The 24,240-nt window shown below is 34.9% G+C and overlaps 1 protein-coding gene across 1 annotated transcript; it reads left to right on the forward strand.

Moving 5' to 3' along the window:
* Window positions 1–580: 580 nt before the first annotated feature.
* Window positions 581–23,666, forward strand: LOC118204907 (uncharacterized). The gene is made up of 3 exons (XM_035377202.2): window positions 581–1,078; window positions 8,804–8,942; window positions 23,081–23,666. Exons 1-3 carry the CDS (start codon window positions 947–949, stop codon window positions 23,398–23,400), a joined length of 591 nt encoding a protein of 196 aa, XP_035233093.1. The 5' UTR covers window positions 581–946; the 3' UTR covers window positions 23,401–23,666.
* Window positions 23,667–24,240: the final 574 nt, after the last annotated feature.

Genomic DNA, 24,240 nt, shown 5'->3' on the forward strand with positions numbered 1-24,240 from the left:
TTTCAGAGAATGAGGATAGTACGATTGTAGCTAGCTGACGTTTTAAAAATGCTGGAATGATTTGAATTCGAAGGTTTGCTTTCCACTTTACCAGCAAAACATGTTAAGATTTCCTTCTCCTTTTATTAGCTCATATCATTGAGGCTTATGTTTTTCCTAATTGTTCTGTTCCATAACGCAGGATAGTAGTAAAACACAAATATTATCTTAATTAGTTATCAAGGAGTTTTAAAGAAAATAATTTAATTTAAGGTCACTTACGTATTATCGCAACCACTTTAGTGGAAGTCGCCAAATTTTCAGAATGTGCCAAACTCTGACAACCATGCATACCCATTCTTCATGAAAACATGCTCATACCAAACTTCAGACGAGCGAACATGATTTTACCCAACATGATTTTTATAAACAAATGATGACTTTTTTTTGCCTTAAACATAATTTTAAAATATGAGCTTGGGAAATTTGCCAGCAACAAAAGCAACTTCGGTAAAATTTCTGCAGGAGTGCAGAATTTCACAAAAAATCTTTAAAAGGAGGAACGAAGAAATGCGTTTGGTAGATAGAGGGTGTTGTCGAAAGTTTGCGAGATGCCGAGTCAGCTGTTCTATGCTATTTTTTTAAGCAGACACAGGTCATTGTGTACATGTGTTTTATTTTTTTAATCTATCGTTAATCCTTATTTAAAATGATAAAAGTGTATTTTAAATTACTTAAGAGTGTTCACTTTTCGTATACTGATAATGTCTGCCTACTTAAGAAAATTATAGATATTTTGAGAATCGTTCTAAAATCCATGAACTTGCATCCGATAAGGAAGTAACTTTTAGAAAACGCAATTATTATTTTGCACAGAAACCTGAATTAGAAAATGAATTAATATATTCCGCTGATATCACTACTCGTTTTTATGTGAAAGCCTTTAATAATTGCTTCTAGCTTAGGTATGAAATTTACTTCAACGGGTGAAGTCGTACCAGTTGATATAAACCTATCCAAACGAAGATACCTTGGAGCAAGAGAGTTCTCGCTTAGCTTATGGGAGAGACATATTATTGCAGAAAAAGAAAGAGTAAAGGTAAGAAATTATATTATATTATTATTTTAAGGAAATATTAAACGGTTTTATTACTTACGTACCTAACTCTGTTACTAGTCTTCAAAACCTTTAACTTTGTTGATTCATGGGTCAACCATTTAACGAGTTGCTAAAACTGCATCTTACATTACAGATTAAAAAGATTTAGATGGTATTTTAAATTAAAGATTTAAATGCATTTTCGTTTAGGAGAAAAGGAGAAAAAAATAATTTTAAGGACTGCGTTTATTACTATTCAGTACTGGTTTGCTACTCAAAAACAGAAAGTATAAATTTGAAAGTTTACTGAATACTTACTTACTTACTTACACATTACTGAATGGCAACATTTTTTTCTAATGACAGATTGAGAACAATTACAAATATAACCCAGTCCATTAATCTATACAAGGCTGGATGTGGTGGTCTCTTTATTATGGAGGCACCTAATAGGTGGGCCACCATCGCCTTTCCTATGAAGGAACGGACTGTTACAACCATGCTTTCGCCGGGATTCGAACACAGGCCGTTCGGCATCGCAGTCAGCTTCCCTGACCACAGTAGCTTTGCGATAACCCAGCTCTAAAGCCGTCTTGATGCATGGAACTATACGAGGTACTCTTAGATATAATATATATTTTTTTAACGCGTAATGCTTTTATCTCATTTTTATTTCCTTACTGATATGTTTTATCTACTTAAGTTATTTATCAGGTGTTGCTGCGAAAATAAGTAAATTTTTTTTCTGGGAGCAGGTGGTCAAGGTATTTTGCGCTGCGTATGCTCATGTTTCGTTTTTTAGCATAAAAATTTAGACTCAATTTATTCTTTTTTCCCGAATATTAATTAAACTGTGCTTAGAGGTACAATTTCAAGTAAGTCATCTAAGGAAATTTATTTTGTTTAAGGAATTCCATGGGGTTTTTCCTAAGCATCTCATTAAAGCATACCTATCAAAAAGAGATATATATGACCTGATCTTTGAATTCTGTTTTAAGAGCAACTATCTGCCACAGAAAAAAATGCTATACGTGTCTTATTTATTTCAGTATCCTTGAAATACGAAATACCTTTTTGTTTTGCTTATTTTACGAACTCTCACGACACTTTCTGTTGGTTTTGGCTTGAAAGCACTGATTTACTAAAAGCACTTTATGGTTGCATTTGACATGAATGAGGTCGTCGGATTCGCGTGCCTCTAAAAGCACACCCAAGTTTGGAAATGCATTGCCTCATGCCTGCTCTTCCTCTTTTGATAAATATGTCTGTTAACTTTTCCCATTTAGTGCTACATTTTTGATTTGTTGTTATGAGAAACTCTCTAAGTTAACTTATATTATCAGTTTAATTTCAAATTTGTTTTTATGTGACATCACTACTAATAAATCGCTAAGTAAATAAACAAAACCATTATATTTGGAAACCCACTTTAGCTAATTAATGTGAATTAGACATTTATTTAACTCAGCATCACTAAGTTACACATAGTGAAACATCAACAAGATTTATTTCTGCTGCTACCTAGACAGGCTAAAGTGACTCGGATTATTTACAAGTTAAGGTGTATAAATTTAAAGCCTAATATTTTGGCTCTCTGCCTTGCTATTTTGAATGTAATTTTGATCAAAGGTAAACTCAGTAGCTGCTAGCAATAGCGCTGAAATAAGGCATTTATAGATGAGTTTAACCAGCAGCAGAGGTTACCAGCCCTCTTTCTTAACAGATTCTTGCTTCGTGTTGGAGACACTAAGGTAATAGAATTAGCGTAATTTTTATGAATTTGCAGATCTAGTTTCTAACACTTAAATATAGAACCTTGTTCTTCAACTGCTAGAGTGAAAATGGCGAAGAAGAAGCCTGTGCTTATGCAATAATAATAGACCAGAAAACTAAAAAAAGTGGCGTTAAGGAAAGAATCAAACTTCCGGCGCCATCTATTGATAAAATATGAAAAACAAAAGAAAAAAGTTCCTTAAAATTTAAAGGCTGATTTAAATTTGGATCATTAATTAGAATTGAAAGATTTTTAGGTATGTGGAAAACTTTAGAAAATCTACTTTGTTTAGCTTTTACGGTAATTATTTCGTATTTTTGCCCTTTTTTTTAATCAGCAGATGACGTCAGCTTATTCTTTCCTTAAAGGAATTTTCTCAAAATTTTCAGTCAGTTGTTATCGTCTGAGCATAGATTTCTTTTTCTACAGTTTCACTTCTGCAGCTAAAAGAAAGCTTTAAATTCAGATTTTCGAAACTAGTCCTGCAAATTTAAATTATGATGTTTCTTACTTGTTTAGTATGGCTAAATATATTTAATTGGTTATCTTAACTCAAATTCTTGCTCTTTATTTAAATTGATTTATTCATATAGATATATGTCCTGTTAGTAGTCAGAGGGTTAAGAGTTATCTGCCTAAGGGGACGGATGCATTTATCGAAGACTTTCAAAGGGAAACTAGCTCGTACTGATGTTATGCATGGGAAAAACTGCGAAAACTGACCATGCAGCTATCCCGTTTGCTTGGGATAGAATCCAAATCAGGTCGAACTACCAGTATCAGCGCTTTGAAACACTTGGTCTCTAATGGGACTCAAGCATTTGGAGCTGAGAAGTATTGTTGATTATATCTCAGTTAAACTGGCACTCGATTTGATTAAGAAAAATTAAGTTTTTACTATCAGTACCGTATTCAAAATAAAAATACCTTAAAATAAAATACGTTACTTAGTTTATTCAAAGAGATACAAAATTTTCTTGCGTATCATCAACATTCTTCTGCTTAAAATTCGGACATGGTGCATTTAGGTCAGAGAGTTGTTCATGATTCAAATAAACTTTCGCCAGGAAACTAAAATCCAGAAAATTATTCTCGAGCTACGAGCTGGAAGTGTTAATACCTAAAGTACAAGTAGGCCATTTCGTATATAAAATCCCTCTCTTTTCTCGCAACTTCCAGCCTAGCTGCGGGTTCTCATTAGGGTATGATGTACTGCATCGTTTAGTAGCTTGAACGGGGCGCGAGGTGCTTTTAGAAGCGCTTGATAACTTCTGGATTCCAAGTACTCGGAACGCATAAATTTCTTGCGCGGTAGATTTACATTCCCTTAATAATTCTTCGATGTTGGTATGCATTTCAGAAATTTTATAGCAGAGACGTGAAAAATGAACTAAGTGGCTCAGAGGTTCGAAATATTTATCGTGCTTTAAGCAATGCATTACATTTCAGGTATCAAATATAAAGTTCAACAGAATAATAATGCGCAGGGATAATATTTTTATCAGCAACTACTCCGAGCACATTGCTTAGTTTATGCTCAAAGCCTTAAATGCTCTTTATAACTGAGACAATTCAGACTTTATTTAACATTGGTTCTAAAGGTAAATCTCAAGGCGGTTCAGAGCTAAAGGCAACCGATGATGCTCTGTTATTTTTAAATCGCTGCAATATTACTCGATCATTATGTTTCATTTCTAATTTAATGCTCTTTAAACGTATGCAAATTCAGCTAATTTTTTACATAAAGCTCAGTGCAGCATCATCTAGCAGTTAAAAGGTTGCCAACTAGCAGTTAGTTTGAAATTGTGAGAGTAAGGTGTAGTGGGGATTATGCCTAGGTGTCTACACCAATATCGTCCAATGTTATCAGTAATGTCTGAGACAAAATAGCAAAGCAGAATCGAAAAGTAGCAAAATTTAGCAAGTGTCAGTAGAAATTACGTGATTTTTTGACGTTATAAGTCTTCGAATCAGGATCGATCATTTAGAGGTTTAGGCTAGGTTATAATCTCAAGCCATTTCACGTCATCGTCAGTTTGGTTGGTGTCCTTGGGTTTCGTTAAATTAATTAGATTTTTTTTTCATTTTACTGTGAACTTTTATTTAGCCGACTCACAGTGTTTCACTACAGGTGGAATTTTGTTATCAATTTTTAGACTAATTCCTGACAAGCTATGGAGTTCAAAATTTGTACATACAATGTATGGTAGAAGACAATGGAATGTGATGAAGTTATTCTTTCAAAATTTGATTTAGATTTCTTTCATTTGCTATTTAAACGGATATTTCGAACATATCTTCTTTTAACGAACAAATTAAGCGTACTATATAATTTTACGGTTTGCACTGGCGAATGCAGCGGAAAACCTCTTTTTAATGGAAATTATATGAAAATTCTAACTTAATTCCTCAACTTTTGCGAGTTTCTGAAAATGCTCCAATTTTTAGGCTCTTTGGCGTTTATGATTTTAACGTCTAAAAATGTATTGAATGCAAAAATTTGAAACTTTCACAGATTATATAAAAAGCGTTTCGCCCTTTCTAAGACAAAATAATAAAATATGTTGCTTGGGTGATTTTGTACATATTTATTTTAAATGTATTGCAGTCTGAAGCAAACAAGGGAAAAAGCGTTTTAAATTTGCTATCTTGGCTCACTTAATCACGAACTGGAGTTATTGGTTTTCTCATTTTAGCTTCAGGTTACTGGAGTTATTGGTAAGGTCAAGTCGAAAACGCATATGCAGCCAGTCGTTTCGCTTGCAGTCAAACTCATGTTCAACTGATAGTGTTCAGCCCTGCCGCTGGTGGGCCCTAAGAATAAGGGATAGACTCCACCTTAAATGTTCCCCTTTTAACAGCTGTTTATTCTATCACAGGCGTTTGTGCACTTGCCTTAAACATATGTTAGTGAACACCGCCTAATAAATAAAACAGAAGAAATGAAAGGCACTTTTGTGATCAAATAGAATTGAGAATGTTTATCTAAAACACATATTTGCAACGAAAGTCGTTCAACGTTTCTTCAGAAAATGTGAAAATATTTGTTCACATCTAAGAATAATCTTTACTTAATTGCCTTTTACTATTTTCAAATATATTCATTTTAAATAACTAAATAATTTTACTTTGGCATATTTTTCAAAATGGCGAACATAGTTGGTCAAAGAGCATGCATTCAATTTTGTCTCTGCAATAGATATTCTAGTATAAATATTTTTAAACATTGCAAAACACCTTTGAAGACAAGACTTTACCCAAAAAGAGAAGTTACGAGTGGCTTAAGAAAGGGGCGGAATATGTCGAGTATGTGATCCAGTGACAGGAAAGAATAACACATCGGTCTTTGGTATTTATCAATCGAGCATTTAACAGTTATATAAGTTATAATATAGTATATATAAAGTGTACTATCTACATCATTTCTCCTGGATATTAGTAATGAGCAAAAACGTTTTCTTCATCATCATTTAAGTATACAACATGTTTAAAGCGATGATGATTATGTTTTGGACATACTGCACTACATTCGTAATATGTATGATTACGTAATTCTAAACACGGCCTTTTTAAGAGCCACTCCTGCTTTTGTTCTATTAATTTGAAAGAAATTTATATTTAATGGGTTATTAAATTAGTTCATGGAATCATTTTAATTTATATATTCTTAATTTTTTATATTTATTTTAATATTCATAAATGGTGTTTTAGTGGCACCATCTAAGAAATAAAGTTACTTATCTGATCGACAGTGAAACTATCACCAAGCTGTGCGAATTAGCGCAAGTTTTAAGATAAGCGAGATGTAACAAAACACTCATAACATCTGGGCTTTTACTTGATGTAAACCTGCGATAACCCAACTTTTGTTTTTAAGAATAAGGATATAAATTAGTTCTACTGATATATTTATCTTGCATTTTTAAACTAAATTATTAAACCTGGGACATGTCACCAACTGAACAGCAAGCAGTGGATTGCTTTCAAAGTTATGGGAACATACCATCAAAAAAACTGTATTCATGGAGACGACGTGATCAGTTGAGTATGGTGTACAAAACAATAATAAATTGGAACAGCTATCTGTGGGAAGTTTATACTTATAACGTATCTAAACAGACCTCCTAATAAAATAGCAGAAATCGACAAAAGCCTTTTTTTTTTCTAATTGCAAAAACGAAGCGAATTGACACTGATGGTTTGATAAAAATGGCAAACAATGGCATCAATTCCTTCAGAATTCCTCAGGAATAACTGGCGTCGTTTTGGAGAGATCTCTGCTAACTTTAATGGATCGAGAATAGCCAGTTTTCATGGTCAATGGGATAATAATAAATAAGCACCGGAATAAATAAGCAACTAAAAGCGGTGCATCGCATACTAAATCATTACCCAATATTGTTTTGTCTGACAGTACAGTAAGTATTTCTTTTATAAAGATTTGCAATGAATAGCAACATTGTAAGGGTAAGGAAAAATATTAAAAATTGAAGGTTATCTAAGGAATTTAGAGGTTTAAGGAGGTGTGCTGTTTCTGTTGCTGTATTTGGGGATATTATGGGAAAGAATGATAAGAACAGAAGATATTTATGAACAGTCTAATGTGGAAACTACACGACTAAGCCCTTAAACGGTCTATTAAAATACATACACTTGTTGATTTGCTTCATTTAAACTGATTTCCTTGAATTATTTTAACTTAATTAAGCGATCTCTCAAGGCAAATTGAAAAGAACATAAAAATTTTGCAAATATCCGGTCAGTTTTTGTCATACGGGATTCAAACTTCTTCATATTTTATCTTTTCATAACGAGTATAAAGTTTTCCCAAATATAGGTATAGGAACCGGAAGATTGCATTAAAGGTTAGATTTCGTTACTCATCGAAAATTATTATTACTATTTTTTTTCAATTTGACATTGCCAAAACATGCGTATTTTCGTCATTTGAAACACTTCTGTAATTAGACGTATATGACTACGATCAACGATTGAGAAAATAAAGGCTGGATAATAACTTTTAAACCGGCTCAGGGGGTGAATATATATATAATACACATACGTTTGGTATTGCCGATTGCAGTAAAAAAGGAATTTGAGCGACAAGATGTTAATAAACAGTAGAATGAGAAAATAGCAAAAAATAGTAGAAATAATAGAATAAAATAGACCCATGTAACCAAATTTCGTCTTCCTATGGCTAATCGCTTTTCAGTTATGCTAAAAATATATATACATACATACATACGTAAGCATGTACATACAGATTCCACCCAAAAATCCCTTTTTAATCCATTTTAAATCCATTTTACAATACCTTTCGGAAAAACATATTTTATTATATTCGTGCATACTAATATCAAGCAAAAAAGTGATCAAATGAATTCGGGAACGATCAAAATGGATATATCCTTTGAAATATTTCGTAATTTTTCGCCATTAAAATACTTTTTTTACTTCGTACAAGTAAATAAAAATATTTAAAAAATACATTATTAGCATTGTAAGAAATGACAATCCAATTAGTAGATATAGAGAAAAATGTCATATTACGACCCTTATCATATTATGTACCTTTAGTGATCTTATAAAACCTTAACATTTTTAGTTGGCAAATGAATCACTTCTCTTCCTACGACAAACCTATTGAAAACAACTTTAAAATCCTATCCCGTGACCTAGAATCAAACTCTATAACAAGAAACCATAATTTTAGTACTTTAACTGTTAATTTATAGCTGTCCTGCATTTCCGTAATACTTCTTCCTCACTTTGACTGTAATCCTAACCCACGGCTCTAATGCATTAAATCAAAACCATAGGAGATCCATTTACAAAACTGTCATTTTCAAATTTGCTGCTCATTTTAATCAGAAGAATATGAGCTATAAGTATGCTATTTCAGCAAACAAATTTACAAGTTGTAAGTGAAATGTGAAATCTTGACTTAGGTGCTGAAACGTGACTTGAAAATTTTGGATGACTGGCTGAAGAGCATATCTACTCCTATGACAGAGATCTTAGAAGCCAAGGAAGATACTCCTACAGAGTGGAAAGAGAAGGAACAAAGCTTTCGCCGGAGAACACGCCGTAAGTTCTTGTATAAAACTGAGCTCCTGAACTCTTGGTTACAGTCGAATTCAGACTTATTCTTTTTAATGCAATTCCTATTAATCAACTTAAAAGGTAAATGTGTTGCAGTTCAAAAAAATGTTTTTAGATGTTTTAACGAATTAAAATAAAACGAAAAAAAAGCATATCAGACGTTTTGACGGCAATGAAGATCTTAAATCTATATTTAGTTTTAAAAGTAAAGAGAATGGAACAGATTTTCTTGCCTGTAAGCTAATCTCTCCATTATTCTGCGTTCTACAAAGGTGAAGTATTCTGATCCCGACGCAAAACGAGTAGATTGATGCTCTCAATCAATTATTAATCAGTGAATGCTCTCAACCGAGTTAACTCGGGTACACCGAACTAAACTATTTTAGCGCACCCGAGTATAGACATTTGAGAAATTTTTTAAGATGTAAATACAGATACAGGCATAATCTAGGCCAGCATCTTTGTAGTACTACAGGTAATTGAGGTATTTCTGAACTTAATGTATATTAGGACGGAAGCTAAATGTTAAGCTTCCGTCCTAATATAGAGAAAGAAAACCCAGGTGTGGTTCGAGGGTCTCGCTCCTTTCTTCTCCTAATATCAGCCTTTTGGGAGGACTTCGCCGCGTATTTTGAGTGTCTCCTTGCCGCATAGACACTATACACTTACAAACATCCATGCCTTCCCCCGGATTCAAATCTAGTCTTATCGGTACAGAAATCAGCTTCACTAACAGCTATACCGGCTGGGCAGCAGGTGTAAATACAAGATATATTATTCAGTACGCTTTTGAGTTTAAAGAAAGATGTTAAGACGGTTGAATTAAAATAAAGAATAAAAAAGCTGGTAGAAAAGGGACTACTTTCTGAATTTATATTACGGTGTTAAGGGGTTAACCGAGCAATTATTGCTTTTCCTCTTTTCGTGGTACAAAATTTTGGGAAATTATTGGATTATTTCTACGCAAAGATAATAATATACAATTACTTTACATTGAAACATGAATATATAATGCACGTAATCTCACAACTGAAAGCTCACAGTGTTTGTGCATAATTTCATCCCGAGCACGTAGGAGCTATTCTTCCCTACTTCTTCATTTCTGACGGAAAACATATTGTCTGCATTTTATGGTGCAACTGCAAGCGTCGAAATTTCTGTGGTTATGTTGCTTTTATTTCTGCACATTTTGCCACATAGCGATAAATTGTTTAACTATTTAACTATCTTGAATTTTAATGCATTAAGTACCTGTATTAAAATAAATGGTTTAAATGTTAGTGCGTTTCACTCCATAAATTTAACAAGACTACATATCAACGCTTGGTTTATATACTAAAACACAGTGAAAATTGAATTTCTTTGTGTTTAGAATGCAAATCCAAGCCTCTACCTTTAAAACAAGCTTGAAGTCTTACATTTTCTCTTGAATGAATATCGAACGAAATTATATAAAATACAACGCTCGCATTTGTGGGAGGAACTCACACAAAGTACATGTTACTTACGTGTTCATTGTTCATGTTGTACAGAGAATATAATGGTGCTGAATAATCATAAACAAAATTGACAAACACAAGAATTTTAATCTTGCTTTCAAGTGAAAAATTTGCATAATCAAACACTACTATAAGCTTTTAATCCAACTTTCTATCCCTTTGATAAAGCAATTTTAAGTTCTCGAACTGCTGTATCACATACAGATAAACATATAACCATAACTGCAAAAATATTAACTTTCTTATAAGGTCCACATTAAAAAGATTGCTCAAAATAAACATGAAAATAATAACTTTACCTTAACCTTGGAACTAAATTTCTAAATATTTGCATATTGATACTCAGTTTTACATAAACATTACTTCATGTCAGGAGGAGGTGAATAAAACTTAAGGTAAGGTTGCATAAATCGTAGCTTCTAAGAGCAAATGCATATAAATCGTGGGATATGAAAAAAATAATAATTATGTATTATAATAATATCTTGTGTTACCGTTGTTGATTATATTGGAATGAAATTTTCATATAGTCTCTTCACTTGGATAAAATTAATAAAATTTCTAAACACGAATTTAATACAACTTAGGTAAAAGTATTCTAAGTCGTACCACGTATACCTTAGGTCGTACTACGCTTGCAATTAGGTAACTATAATAAACCTTTCTTTTTCTCAATTAATTTATTTCAACAATTAATTGCAGCAATGACCACACAGATCTTTTTTCATATTTTTGTCAACTCCAGCACATAAGTCGTGTACCCAACCTTCGCATTTTAGGCACTGAAACATATACTCTTCGCGATCTTCCCCACAAATATTACAGGAAGATGAACACAATGTAAAATAATGTGGTTGACTAAATGAGACTCTTTTTGCTGGAAGAGGCGCAGCTGGCGTGATATTACGTCTAATTTATTTTCAAAAGATGTGACTTAAGCCATAGCACGACTTGCGCAACCTTACTCTGTATGAGCAGACTTCGGGGTTTAAAGAATCTAAAAAACCAATTCGTGCAGTACTGAGGGATAACCCTCTGACAGTCGAACTACAAAAGAATTTATGTAAGCTGTCGTTAACACTGCCTCTTGCACTATCCGTCACCGACCGTACAATGGATCTGTCCTCGCCATTATGTTAAATATCTGTCTGGAACAGTCTCTTTATAACACTTGATAGAGACGAACACTTATCCGATTCATTGCACATCGTAACAATTGGAAGCCGATATCCTAAGCCGATAACTAAATATCAGTCCGAAACAGTCTTTTTATAAAACTTTGTAGACAGAAACACTCCTCCGTCTAATCATTACACACCACATAGTCGGAAGCCGATATTCCAAGTCGCTACGTCTGCAATTTGAATGCTTACGCACATCTTTTCCTTTCTTCACTCGTTAAGGAACAGTCTCGTAGTGAGTATCTGTTGACCATCATTTGCTGGAGTCATAAATTCGGTATTTCTTCGGTGTATACGCATCACAACAGGAACACGATACACGTCACATGTCGTCATAGGTGATTTATAGGTTTACATTCTTCTCTTTCATCATACGCTAACTCAATTCAGCTTTCGAGAACATCAATACGTCTTCCGTGAATTTACCTTTATCTGTCACATTTTTAAGAATCATCACATCATCAATCTCGTTTCCGTCTTGCCTTCCATTCCAACTTTCAACTAGTTATCATTCGCAAATTTTTCTTTACCCTTTTTTTCATTTCTTCTTCATATCAAACTTTGAGATAGACACTTGTAAGAATTTTTATTCTCTTCTCGCTACAGCTCCTTGCTGCTTTTTTCATTCCTCCCCCCAAAAAATACACCAAGCCTCAACAAAAATTTTCCTATTTAACTCCTGACTTAAATACTCATTCAAAGCCCTCTTTATGCAACAATGCCTCATTTTCAAGATTAATCTCCACATTCATTTTCAAACAAAATTACAAGTATTTAACCATTAAAATTATGCACCGCACTTTCCTTCAGTTTTACCGTGAGAAAGGATACAATATCGTGTTAGCTGTCAGCATCGCAGGAAACTCACAACTAATTCTCTCTCAAAAAGTAATAGCTTAGTAGACAGTCTGTCTACATTTTGTTTCTTTTACAGTCCAAAAGTCATTTAAACAATAAAATGCACCATGCTCCAGTCATGTTGGTTTTTTCATATCTACCGTTATTGTTGACCTCCTGCAAAGAAATTTGTTTACTATATTTTTAACTTTCGCTAATTTTAGTTCTTCAGGTTATTTTACCAGTCAAGTGCAAGGAAACATTTTCTTTAAAGCATGTCCATTCCTCTAGCTCTCTGCGACTAGCTATGCTTCTTAAAGCAACAGAAAGCATTCTGTCTCTCCGCAGAAGACGAAAAGATCGTTTATTAACAATCTGTTTGCTAATTTTACCGCCGGCTGTTGCCTTTCATGACATTCATAAAACCAGCTTTCCCTTGAACATCTACAAACACAGCTAGTGATTTTCCCTGAAGTTGCTACATAACACTCATATAAAAGATCTTGCAACGAGGCTTCAGTAAGGGCAATTATTTGTAATTTCAGAAAGTTATATAATCCGCTTGGCAAAATCTTGTCGCCCTGTTTTATATTCGTACTATTTTTTCCTCACTCTTGTGAGACCAGTCATATTTTTGTTGTTTCAGGGTCGTCGTTAAACGATGATTAAGTTATCATTGTTACGGTTTCCTTTCATCTTTTTAGTCGTGAACATAACCATAAAAACAAAACCGATTTTCTCAATACACATTATAATATTTAATCATTATTCAAAATCTAACAATTTGCACATAATTTATTAGTGTTTCCGCCCTAATTAAAGGACATGAAAAAATACATATAAAAATGGGAATCTGAAATTTTTAGATCACAATCCAACACCTCGAGAATACAAATTCTCTTAAAATTTAGTATTCCTAAAAAACCGAAAAACATTTCAATATCATCTTCATCTTTACATTCGAGTTTGAATCTAAAAAAGGTTTTTGTTTAAAACAGCTAATTTTGCATTTTTAATAATGATTTCTAAAAAATTTGAAATATGTGAAATAAAATCTTGTATTTAAAAGAAGCTGTTCAAAACAACAGTGCAAAATGGAAGGGAAAAATTTCCTGTGGCATTATTCCGTCTTAACTTTTCCAGATGTAAGTCCGCTTTTTTTTTTTTGACTGTATCCCTTCTACACGAAGGTCAGATGAAAGTGGCAAAAATTTATTTCTCTCCAGAACATGAGTTTCGACTAGTAAAAATCACTAGTAATCACTAGTAATTGACTAGTAAGCACTTGATTTTGGGTGCATAAAAATTCAAATTTCAAGCTTGAAATCAGTCTGAGGCTTAAATATTTAGTACAATATTAAAATAAAACTTAGAAAATACTTAGCTTAATAACGCACGTTCATTTAGATACAAGAATAAAAATGAAATTCAAGGGATGATGGAAAATTCCTTGGAATGAATTTTAAATGAAAATTTTATGCATCCAGGTGGAAAAAATTTTCATAGTGTGCAACTTATATAAATAAAACCGAAAACCATGATTATTTCGACATCAAAAGTGTTTACATTCACGAATGAAAATCTGGTTGGTGCAGGATGCATTACATATGAAGTTTTATAATTTTTTTTATGCTTTCATATTAAAATACGGTTTTTTCTAATGCTTTCGAATAAACCCCTCATAAATATTTGCAGTAGTAGTAATATTATGAAAACAACTATTTCTTAGAATTTGGAATTTAAAAAAACTGGACAGTTTGTTTACATTTCATTACAACAAATTTCTCGCATTATGTTACCTAAATTATATACAGAGTGCTTTTGTATACAATTTTATACTAGTGCACTCATGGACAAAAAAATTAGCGCACCAAGAAATAATTGCGGGATCGTAAGGAAACTTGCAATGAAGGTACATGTCGGGGATATATGTAAATGATTAGAAACGCAGCGTGATTGCGCATTACGTACAGCCGGTAGAGGGCGTTGAACGACGTATTCTGTGGAATATAAAACAGGTAACAAAAGTTTGAATGTGCTAAATCGTTTACAAAGGAAGAGCTGAGGTAGACATGCTATTACGCCGTGTTCGAAGACAATATGAGCAGTTGTCGCAGTTTGAGAGGGGAAGAATCGACGGAATGATGGAAGCTGGGTGGTCAGCTAGGCGAGTAGCTCGTCAATTAGGCCGCTCTGATTGTGTTGTGAGGAGGTGTTGGGACCAGTGGACCCGAGAGATGTCATGTACACGAAGACCAGGTTCAGGACGCCCTCGACAGACCAGTCGTCGAGAAGACTGCCACATCGTAAGAAATGCACGGGTAGAGCCAACTGCTTCATCGGCCGCCATCCAGACACAGGTAGTACCTTCACTAGGGTCCCCTGTGTCTTCTCGAACCATAACGAAGACGCCTGGCTGAAGGACAGTTGGTATCGCGGCGCCCATTACGTGTGCTGTCCTCGATGCTCACCCATCGACGCCTCCATTTGGAGTGTTGTAGAGCACGAGGAAACTGGACTGCAACGGAATGGAACCAGGTCATCTTTGGCGACGAATCCAGATTCAATCTTGGCAGTGATGACAATCGTGTTCGTGTGTGGAGAGCCCGTGTGGTGAACGCCTCAATCCTGCCTTTGCTGTACAGATACACATCGCTCCCACAGCTGGTGTAATGGTATAGGGTGCCATTGCCTACAATACATGGTCACCTCTAGTATTGTTTCGTGGCACCATAACAGCCCAGCGATATGTTGATGAAATCCTGCAACCACATGTATTGCCACTCATGCAACGGCTCCTAGGAGCCATTTTTCAACAAGACAATGCTCGGCCTCATAAGGCAAGAGTGTCACAAGACTATCTCCTCACTGTTGCTACCCTTCCTTGGCCTGCCCGATTCCCAGATTTGTCTCCAATCGAGCAGATGTAGGATCATTTGGGACGACGAGTTGGGCATCCCACGAGTTTGAACGAACTAGAGGCAAGGTTACAGCAAATATGGAACGAAATGTCTCAAGACATCATACAGAGCTTGTATGACTCAATGCCCGATCGTATCGCATCGTGCATACGCGCTAGAGTGGGTCCAACGGAGTATTAACTCCTCCGTTCTTTTGCCTTCTTCTCTGAAATAAACTATCCTTTTTCTTTGATTTTCTTATCATTTGCTTATGTCAAAGTAATAATTACGTATATACAGGATGTTTACAAAATAATTTTCTTGTTTGAAGGCATTTACATCTAAAGCTAATGAACAGAATGAAACCAAATTTCATATACAGACTTAGAGAACGCATACAGAGATATTTTATGCCCCCAATATAGTTCCAAAAGTTGCCAATAGAAAAGAGTTTGGCGCTGAAAATGAATTGGCACTGAAAAATTTTGACGTAAATGGAAACGGGTTAATAGTAACACTAAATACGCAGAAAAAGGATTATGCAACTTTTCATTAATGTTTCAGTAATACAAAATACACGAACAGAGTTGAATGGCATACAGTACGAAACTCATAGAAGATAATCATTTATTAATCAAGATTTTCGTCTCTTGGACTACGTGGAACATTTTATATGTACTGACCTACGCTGTATACAAGATATTGCTTACCGTATACAACGTTCTCTACCGCTGCATGTTTGGATGCTTGTAACAGCACATCTTATGTTGTCTTTCAAGGTACTCCGAGTTTAAAAATCCACTAGTATATACTACAGATTTAAGGTAGCCCTACAACCAAACGTCACATGGTGGATGCCCGAGTGCAGTGACAAGATTCTCTGGTGACGACGCAATAGCGTTTCGTAAACGATAAACTAGTTTTTAACAGAGAAATAATCCAGGAAAGACATATCGAGAAATCTGGGAGGCCCAAGAGAAGGGCCCACCGCAGCCACAATCCATCTGTGCAGTCCAGGAAAGGCAAGGTCCAGGTAGTTTCACACAGTCCTGAAGAAATGTGCTGGCGCTCCGTCGTGATTGAACCACGTAGTTGTTCGATGATATGCGGGTACACTTTGTAATAAATCAGACAGCATCTGCTGGAGGAAGGTGACTTACTTCCATCCGTCTACATGTTCTGGAAAAACGTATGAACTAATTAGGTAATCTCAGAGAATCTCTGTCTACACAGTTATGGATAAACTTTATCGGCGGCATCACGATTGTGTAGCATGCGGATTTACTGTAGCTCACACGTGACTGCTGTTTTTGGTTCTAATGGCGAGCTCTAGCCGTTTGTAGGGATTGATCACTACTAAGGCCGGAAGCGGTAGTCTCTTTATTAAGAAGGTGGGCTAATAGGTGGGCCACAAGAAAGAACTTAAGAAGGAACGGACAAATTACATACCTACCTTCTCCGGGATTCGAACCTGGGCCCTTTGGTATGGCAGTAAGTGTCACTAAATTCTTTCCCGTATCGGCGGCTCACACTTGATTGTTGAGCATATTAAAATGCCGTCACAAGTGAATATAGCCTCATAGCAAAGCAAATGCTACAAATAAGACAGTAAACAAGACAGATAGTGCAAACTGTGGATCCAGTATGGTCTATTACAGGAACCACAGTTCAAATGTTACATGTTGTGGAAATACGTTTCGTTTAAGCCCTGGGCAGTAAACAAGACATATAATACAAAATGTGGACGTAGTATGCTCTGCTGCAGGAACCATAATGCAAATATTACATGCTCTGAAAAATTCATTTAATTTAAGGCCTGGACTGGCTGGAGATGCTAAAGTGTAATCTTGCTTCAGGCAATATAGGCCATACCGTCATACAGTTGACACATTGGTCACGAGCTACTGCTCGCGTGCTTCGTTTAGGCTGGTCGTTCACAGCCTCAAGAATTACCGCAATTCGATTTATTGTTCTTGCTCTCCTTGGTCTAGCTATGCCATGTCTTTGGCAGTGGAACAAGCCCGTCTCTGAGAGTTGCTTGTGCAAATATTGAAATATTCTTCATTCTAGCAGTGTCCTGTTTGGAAATCGCTCCTGATAAAATCTTACCGCTTCTAATCCCGTAAATGAGGTGCATATGAGTCTTCTCCACACTGTGATATTGCTCCATTTCTAATGTCGAATAACAGCTGAATGACGGGTTCTGCGAAAGGCGAAGTTTCATCCACTTCAGAAAAAAACGTCCTCTCATAGCTCGCTGTTTGCTTTCTGATTCCAGGTTGAAAGTTGTTTGTTTTGGAAAGTTCTGTCTTCTTGCCTTATGATGTTGATAGGAAAATGGGAGACAAAAAAGGGACGTATATGTGTGTAATCCACATGCATGAAGTGGTGTACAAATAATTTGAATCGACTTTCTTCTTTCGGTTGCCACCAAAAGTTGACTTTCCAACTCGGTTGCATTTTGTCATCTGTTCTGACGTACTCTATTGAGAAATAACGGTTATCATCTGAGACGATAGTTCTTGAGTAATCTTGACCACGATGTCTAAGAACACTTCTCTTTCCAAACCAACTCCAAAGCATGCAACTACGCTTGGGCTCCCTTTCAGTTATGGACAAACTTTCTGTGGCTAGTTATGCGGTGTTTCCTGGACAATTGTTTTGATTCTTTAATAAATATAACAAACTGCATTTTCCGCGACCAAAGGTATAAGAATACAGTTTCGATAAACTTACCCGTTGAGGGGCAGGTGTGCTAGTAGGATGACTCCATTGTAGTAATTAGTGTAGACTGTGTTTTATTTTGTTTAGTAACTGCATACTGAATTAAATCCACATTAATAATACATATATGAAAATCACAATTAGCATATCCTAATAACACACTAATAATCAATATTTTAATACATAGATGCAGCTAACTGGAAGGAAAGTGCAGCTATTATTCTCATGATAGGAGGATCTTGCTAGTGGCAAGAGTATTTCTAGCCAAGAATGTTTGGGTATTTGCTTTGTCTGGAAAAAGTTTCAGATTGACTCACTCATGCAGTCTTAATTTTTTGATTCTGGTTTACGTCCTCTGATTCGTTATAGTGTAAGACAATGTCAGTGGAGCCGCGAAAATTATAGTTAGTCTGCTTTTGAAACAGAGATGCTTTGAAGACAGCTACAGTGTAAATATTAAAATCTCTTAATACTGGTCATAAAATTATGACTTTTATAATGTCAAAAGGAAGCACTGCTGAATAGATTATTTCTTCTTTAATACCAGAGCACATCATGTTACACTTTGAAGCATATCGAAGATTGTGACTTGTGAGGGAATCCCACACATGAAATGTTATCTTTGTGTGTCCCGCTGCTCTATTTGATATCAGTTTAGCATCTATGTGAATTTTGACGTCATTATTGTTAATTGGAATTTCGGACTGCTTTCTACAGTTATTATTTCATAATTCAGAGCGATATTTGCACTAATTGAATGATAAGTTATTCAACAAAATTGCATACAATCATTTAAGACGAAGTCATAAAATCTAATCATGTTAACCAGTATATTACAAACAACTGTAACTAATAATTTTCGTAACTAGTCATAATGAATACTATGAAGTAACTCCTTAGCATAATAACGCTGCTATAATTCGTGTCTTCTGCTTATATGAAAAATCTGATGTCGACACAACAGAATTTCTTTGTAAGGCCTATTAAATTACACTTAGTATGTTGCACTTCAGGCAAACTTATTTCCTCGAATTACACAGAATTTAACTGATACCTCAAGGCAAGTTGAAAAGGAAATCAAAAAGAGCAAGTTTTGAAATTACATATCAGCCAAATTTTGCTGTACGGGAGTAAGACTTCTTGAAATGTTATTTTTACAGAACGAGTATAGAAGATACCGAGATATAAGTATAGAAGCAGGGAGATCGCATTAAAAGTTATATTTCGATATTTGACAAAAATTATTACTAATTAATTTTTTTTAATTTGAAATTGCCAAAATGTGAATATTTGAGTAAATTTAAAACACTTCTGTAACTGGAAGTATATGCCTACGATCAACAATTGCGAAAATAAAGGCTAGGTAAGTATATTTAATGTTGGTAAGTGTGTGGGTATATATATGTATGTATAATTTTGTTCTTGTGACAGCATATAATCTTATATCCTCTCCGGAGGCAATGGTAAAAGAACGGAATCACAGATAAAAATTCATCAAACTACGCTGAATTTCAGAAAACAGCAAATTAGGAATCCATAGTGCAGCTTCATATGATCAAAGATGTGCATAAAGAAAAAGGAATCTGTTATTTCTAATCATGTCTCTCCACCTAATATACGTCATTTTACTTCTTTATCTGTACAATAACCTCAGATTCAAACTCCGCATCAAATGAAAATTTAAATCTGCACGTGGGAGATAATAAAGAAATAATAGGAAAATAAGAAATGTGGTTGCCTAGGTAACATTTTGAAACAGATTTAAAATTCCTTGCTGAAGTCGGAGATTTTCTTCCTAAAGTTAAGTGAATTCACTTCGAAGTTGGGGCAGAAACTCTTCCTAATATCTGAGTTCTGAGTAGAATCTTCCTAGTAAGAAATGCAAATTTGATGAACAAGAACAATATGCAAATATGATACCGCTGAAATTTTCATTCGTTGTGATGTTTGTAATGAAAGCGACAGAGATATGCTTCACAATTCTTCGTTTCTCTGGAAAATTTACTTACTGTAAGAAAAACGAACCATGGAATTGAATGAAAATTAAAACTGAGATTTGCATTTTACCCTTTATCCTCGCACACACACACATATATATATAAAGTAGGATTTTTTTTTTACTTTGAAGAACTAAACTTTAAGTAAGATATGGAGAAGTGTGTGTTGTATTTATATTTATGACGTCATAAAAAGGCAAATTGTTTTACTTTCAAAAACAGTTACAATACTTTTTGCATGAATACGTCCATTACTAAAGAGCTCTCTATCTAAGAAATGTCTATATTGCTTTTATTTTTGTGTCACGTCATTTTACGGTTCACTAGCATTAAACTTCTACTTAGCCAGGCACTGACAGATGTTGCCAGTTTGAAGCAGAAAAGCTTTAATTTATTATTCAACTAATAGAAATGAATTTCGCATTAAAGTACCGCATTTCCTAGTGTATTTCTCCCTCTCGCATAATTTCCGCCTAGCTCTTTAGCTCTAGGTTCCTTTTAAAGTATTCGCATAATTTTCCCCTTCCTATATTGAGCACAGTAGTACGAATTTTGTGTATATGTAAATAATTTTAGTGAAATTATATATGAAATTATAGTATTTTGGTATAATGTAGCAGAAAAAGAGTGAAGAACTTTTGGTCCGGCCGGTATAACTGTAATTGGTACTGCAAAAGTTATTAAAACTGTAACTGATATTGTAATTGAATAAATGTAACAGATTCCTGTGTGCTACTCAAGCCGCATCCGGCTCTTATATGTAACTTCGTATATAATCATATATGCTTTCCAGTAATTTCGAGAAATGGGGAAGTGCTGGACATTTTCCTACGACCGGAGAGAGCATCAGTTCTCAGAGTTATTTTTTTTTAGTTCACAGTTGGCTTCTAAATATTGAGATGCGCGTTGAATAGCATTGTATTTAACGTTCTTACTAGTTTGAAATGGTAATTACTGATTGTATTCTGCCATACTGAAAGGAGCTGTACGAGTACGTTAAACGTTTTGGAATGTTCCAGCCTTGCATTGCGCGAGGTTATTCCTGGCGTTTTGCATGCGCTGAAGTACCCTTTGACGTCGTAGTGCTATATTTGAGTATTCATTATTTCTTCTAAGTTTTCATTTCACTTAACTGATCTCAAAATATATTTTTCAACAATTTTACGGTTATGTGTTGAAAAATCAATTTGTTGCTTACGTTTTGCAAGCTGGTATAGTATAATGTCCTGACATCCGGACTGTCAAGACTTCTGCGACTCCGAATTTCAGAAACTTTCATATTTAGATTATCAGATTAATTATTGCGAAAATTAGAGCCTGGTATATGATATCAAGACGTCGTATCGTTCGAGCTCCAGTTCTCTGAAACAAGAAATGGCGCTAAGATAAACTAAGACATCATCTAGTTACCTTCGTTCACTGCTTTACTGCATACGTATCAATAATTTGAGTATAGCAAGACGGTGTGGAGTGTCATACAGCTGATACTACTATGAAGGGACTGAATTAAGTATTTTTAACAACACAGTCATATTTAAAATTATGTTGTTGTTGTTGTTATTGTGATTTATGTCACTTGTCTGACAGTAATATCAGAATAAGCCCACGAAATTAATCATGGTAAGAAGTGCAAGATTGCGCCAGACATTGTCAATAGGCTTGAGCACCATACAGGTGACAACAGGACTTTGTTCAATTCTGCTCTCCCCAATTTTGAGGAAGAGCATCTCGGGCATACAGGTTCGAGGGTCTCCCCTTCATCACCTACCACCAACCTATCGAGAGGACTTTCGGTTCGTCACGTGTTTAGAATGTTCCCATGCCTCCCAGACACTATAAATTTACAAGTATCAATGCCTTCTCTGGGATTCGAACCCGGGCTCTTCGGTATGGAAGTCAGAGTCACTAACTACTATCCCATTTGGGCGGAATATTTAAAATTTTGACTATCCTGAAATTCAAATATTGCTAGAACATCCTTAAAATCCACTTAAAACAAATTATGTATGTAAACAGTACTTAAGTTGAAAATGGTCTGCTGGTGTCAAGCACTGCTGGTGTCAAGAATATGTGGCAGACCACACACAGATAAGAAATTCAGGTATGTGCAGTAAAAATTGCGTGGCTAATTCAGCGTGCAAAATACTTTAAACCTCTCGACAAGAAAGACGCTTGCCGCTTGCAACATTCTCATATAATGAGAGAAATACCTGTACATTCTAAATAATTGTTTGAAGCTTCTTGTTTTGCTGCAGGAGTAAAAGTGTGGGTGCAGTCCAAAAGCTGAAGAAGTGTTCTTGTGTTCTACAGCTGAAGAAGGAGTCAGTTATGCTGTATTGATCTTGACAGGTTGAATTAATTCACCCTGAAAGTTAATGATTGCTTCTTACTACTCTCATATTTAAGTGTCAATCCTTGTTTGTTAAATAATAAGATGGTTCTGTTCAATTAATTTGAAATAAGCCAGAAATAATTAAATGATAACACTTTTAAATGGATTTATAGCATAAATAAAGAGAAAAGAAGGCTTTAATCAGGTTAAGTAGTCGTTGTCGCTGTTGTTGTTTTCGTTTTCATGGATTAGCAGTAAGAAAGGGAGTGAGTGGCAGAGCAGTCTTTTCTATTAAACAGAAGGCTATGAAAATGCGTGTTGGTATAGCAGCTGGGACTTAAATTAAGACTCACATTTTTCTTTTATTTTTTCTGCCTGCTGTCTGTCGTCTGTCATGTTGTTACATAGTGGGCAAATTAAATGACTTCTAAGAACTGGTTGATCGTAGGTCAGGAAGCGTGTAAGATGTATGAAGGGCACATAGTGGGCAAATTAGATGAATTCTAGGAACTAGGTGATCATGTCGACGACTACTAATAGTAAATTACCCTATAAATTAATTACAAGGTTTTACAGTTTCTTGCCTGCACTTTTTAATGTTACTTTAATCAGCCATTGATCTGAATTGCTACTGATTGCTCTTCATTTTGCAGGAGTTCACGGAAAGATGGAATCTGCTAGGCAAAAACTTGTTAAAAGCTTACACATTGAAAATGATGAAGCCATTACTCATGTCTTGTCTCCAAAAGAATGCCCTGGACGTGTGCCTCCAAAGAAAAAAAAATATATTGAAGCTACATCCAGTGAAGGAGCAAAAAGGGATGTAAACAAAGCAGATCAACTGGAGACGTCTGTTACATTGGTGCCTGACAACATAGAAGCGGGAAATAGTGAAAACGACGCACCTCAACCTCAGTTATCTATTCCATTAGCAGCAGAAAATGCTGATGAATCTCAGATACCTTCTCCTTGACGCCTGATACGAAACTAACTGTTCAAAACTAGATGGGAAATGAAACAGCTGAAAAAAAAAAGTTGCTGATGATTACGAAATTGAAGAAAACCAGAGTCACTCTAAATAGAATACATAAATGACTAAATACAATACTAAGAATGCATGAATGCAGTCTAAATTACCTTTTAAGTAATTTAGACTACAATAATGCATTATCAGTAGGTCAGTGATACAAAATAAAGCCTGCAAATAAAATTTTGTGATTCATTTGCTTTAGAATATGTTCCTTGTGAAAAGAAAAATTCTTCATTATCTTACATGACCACTTCATAGCACACCTCTTTTATTTAAATTTTTAATGAAATGTAAAATGATAAATGTACGAGCTTTTCTGCGTCAATCATTTTCATAGCCAATATCAATCATTATTTTCTTTGACATTCTGTATCATAGATCCCGACATTAATTTTATTGTTATGCGTCATCATTGCAATTCTCTTTTTACTGCATTTAGTGTTGTCCTCTATGCTTTGCAATCTAATACTGATTTTCTTGTTAGTCTTCTACCGTGTTGTCCAATTTTATTTCTCTCATTTTGTACCATTTTCTTTAAGTTTCGTCCGGTGCGCATCTCGGTGCCACTCATCTATATTTAAAGGCTGGCATTTATAATGAATGCCTTATAACATTCTGAGTGTATAGATGTTTAATTCAAGGTCTTTCAAAACCTACTACACTGTGTAAGGATTATGTTAATTTTATTAATAGTTAAATTGTAAGTTAAAGTTCTTTTCCTGTCAGATTCTTAACATCAACTTATTACTTCCGGCCAGAACGTACTTTTGGAATCTTGCTGAA

The sequence above is a fragment of the Stegodyphus dumicola genome, chromosome 8, assembly GCF_044657685.1.
Source record: "Stegodyphus dumicola isolate Sdum_Otavi_A_Nest chromosome 8, ASM4465768v1".
Lineage (NCBI taxonomy): Eukaryota > Metazoa > Arthropoda > Arachnida > Araneae > Eresidae > Stegodyphus > Stegodyphus dumicola.

Excerpts from the sequence above, each read along its gene's own strand:
- LOC118204907 (XM_035377202.2), top strand. The coding sequence starts at position 947 with ATGAAATTTACTTCAACGGGTGAAGTCGTACCAGTTGATATAAACCTA. Across the intron at positions 1,079-8,803 it reads CAGAAAAAGAAAGAGTAAAG|GTGCTGAAACGTGACTTGAA; the intron begins GTAAGAAATTAT and ends ATCTTGACTTAG. Across the intron at positions 8,943-23,080 it reads CTTTCGCCGGAGAACACGCC|GAGTTCACGGAAAGATGGAA; the intron begins GTAAGTTCTTGT and ends TTCATTTTGCAG.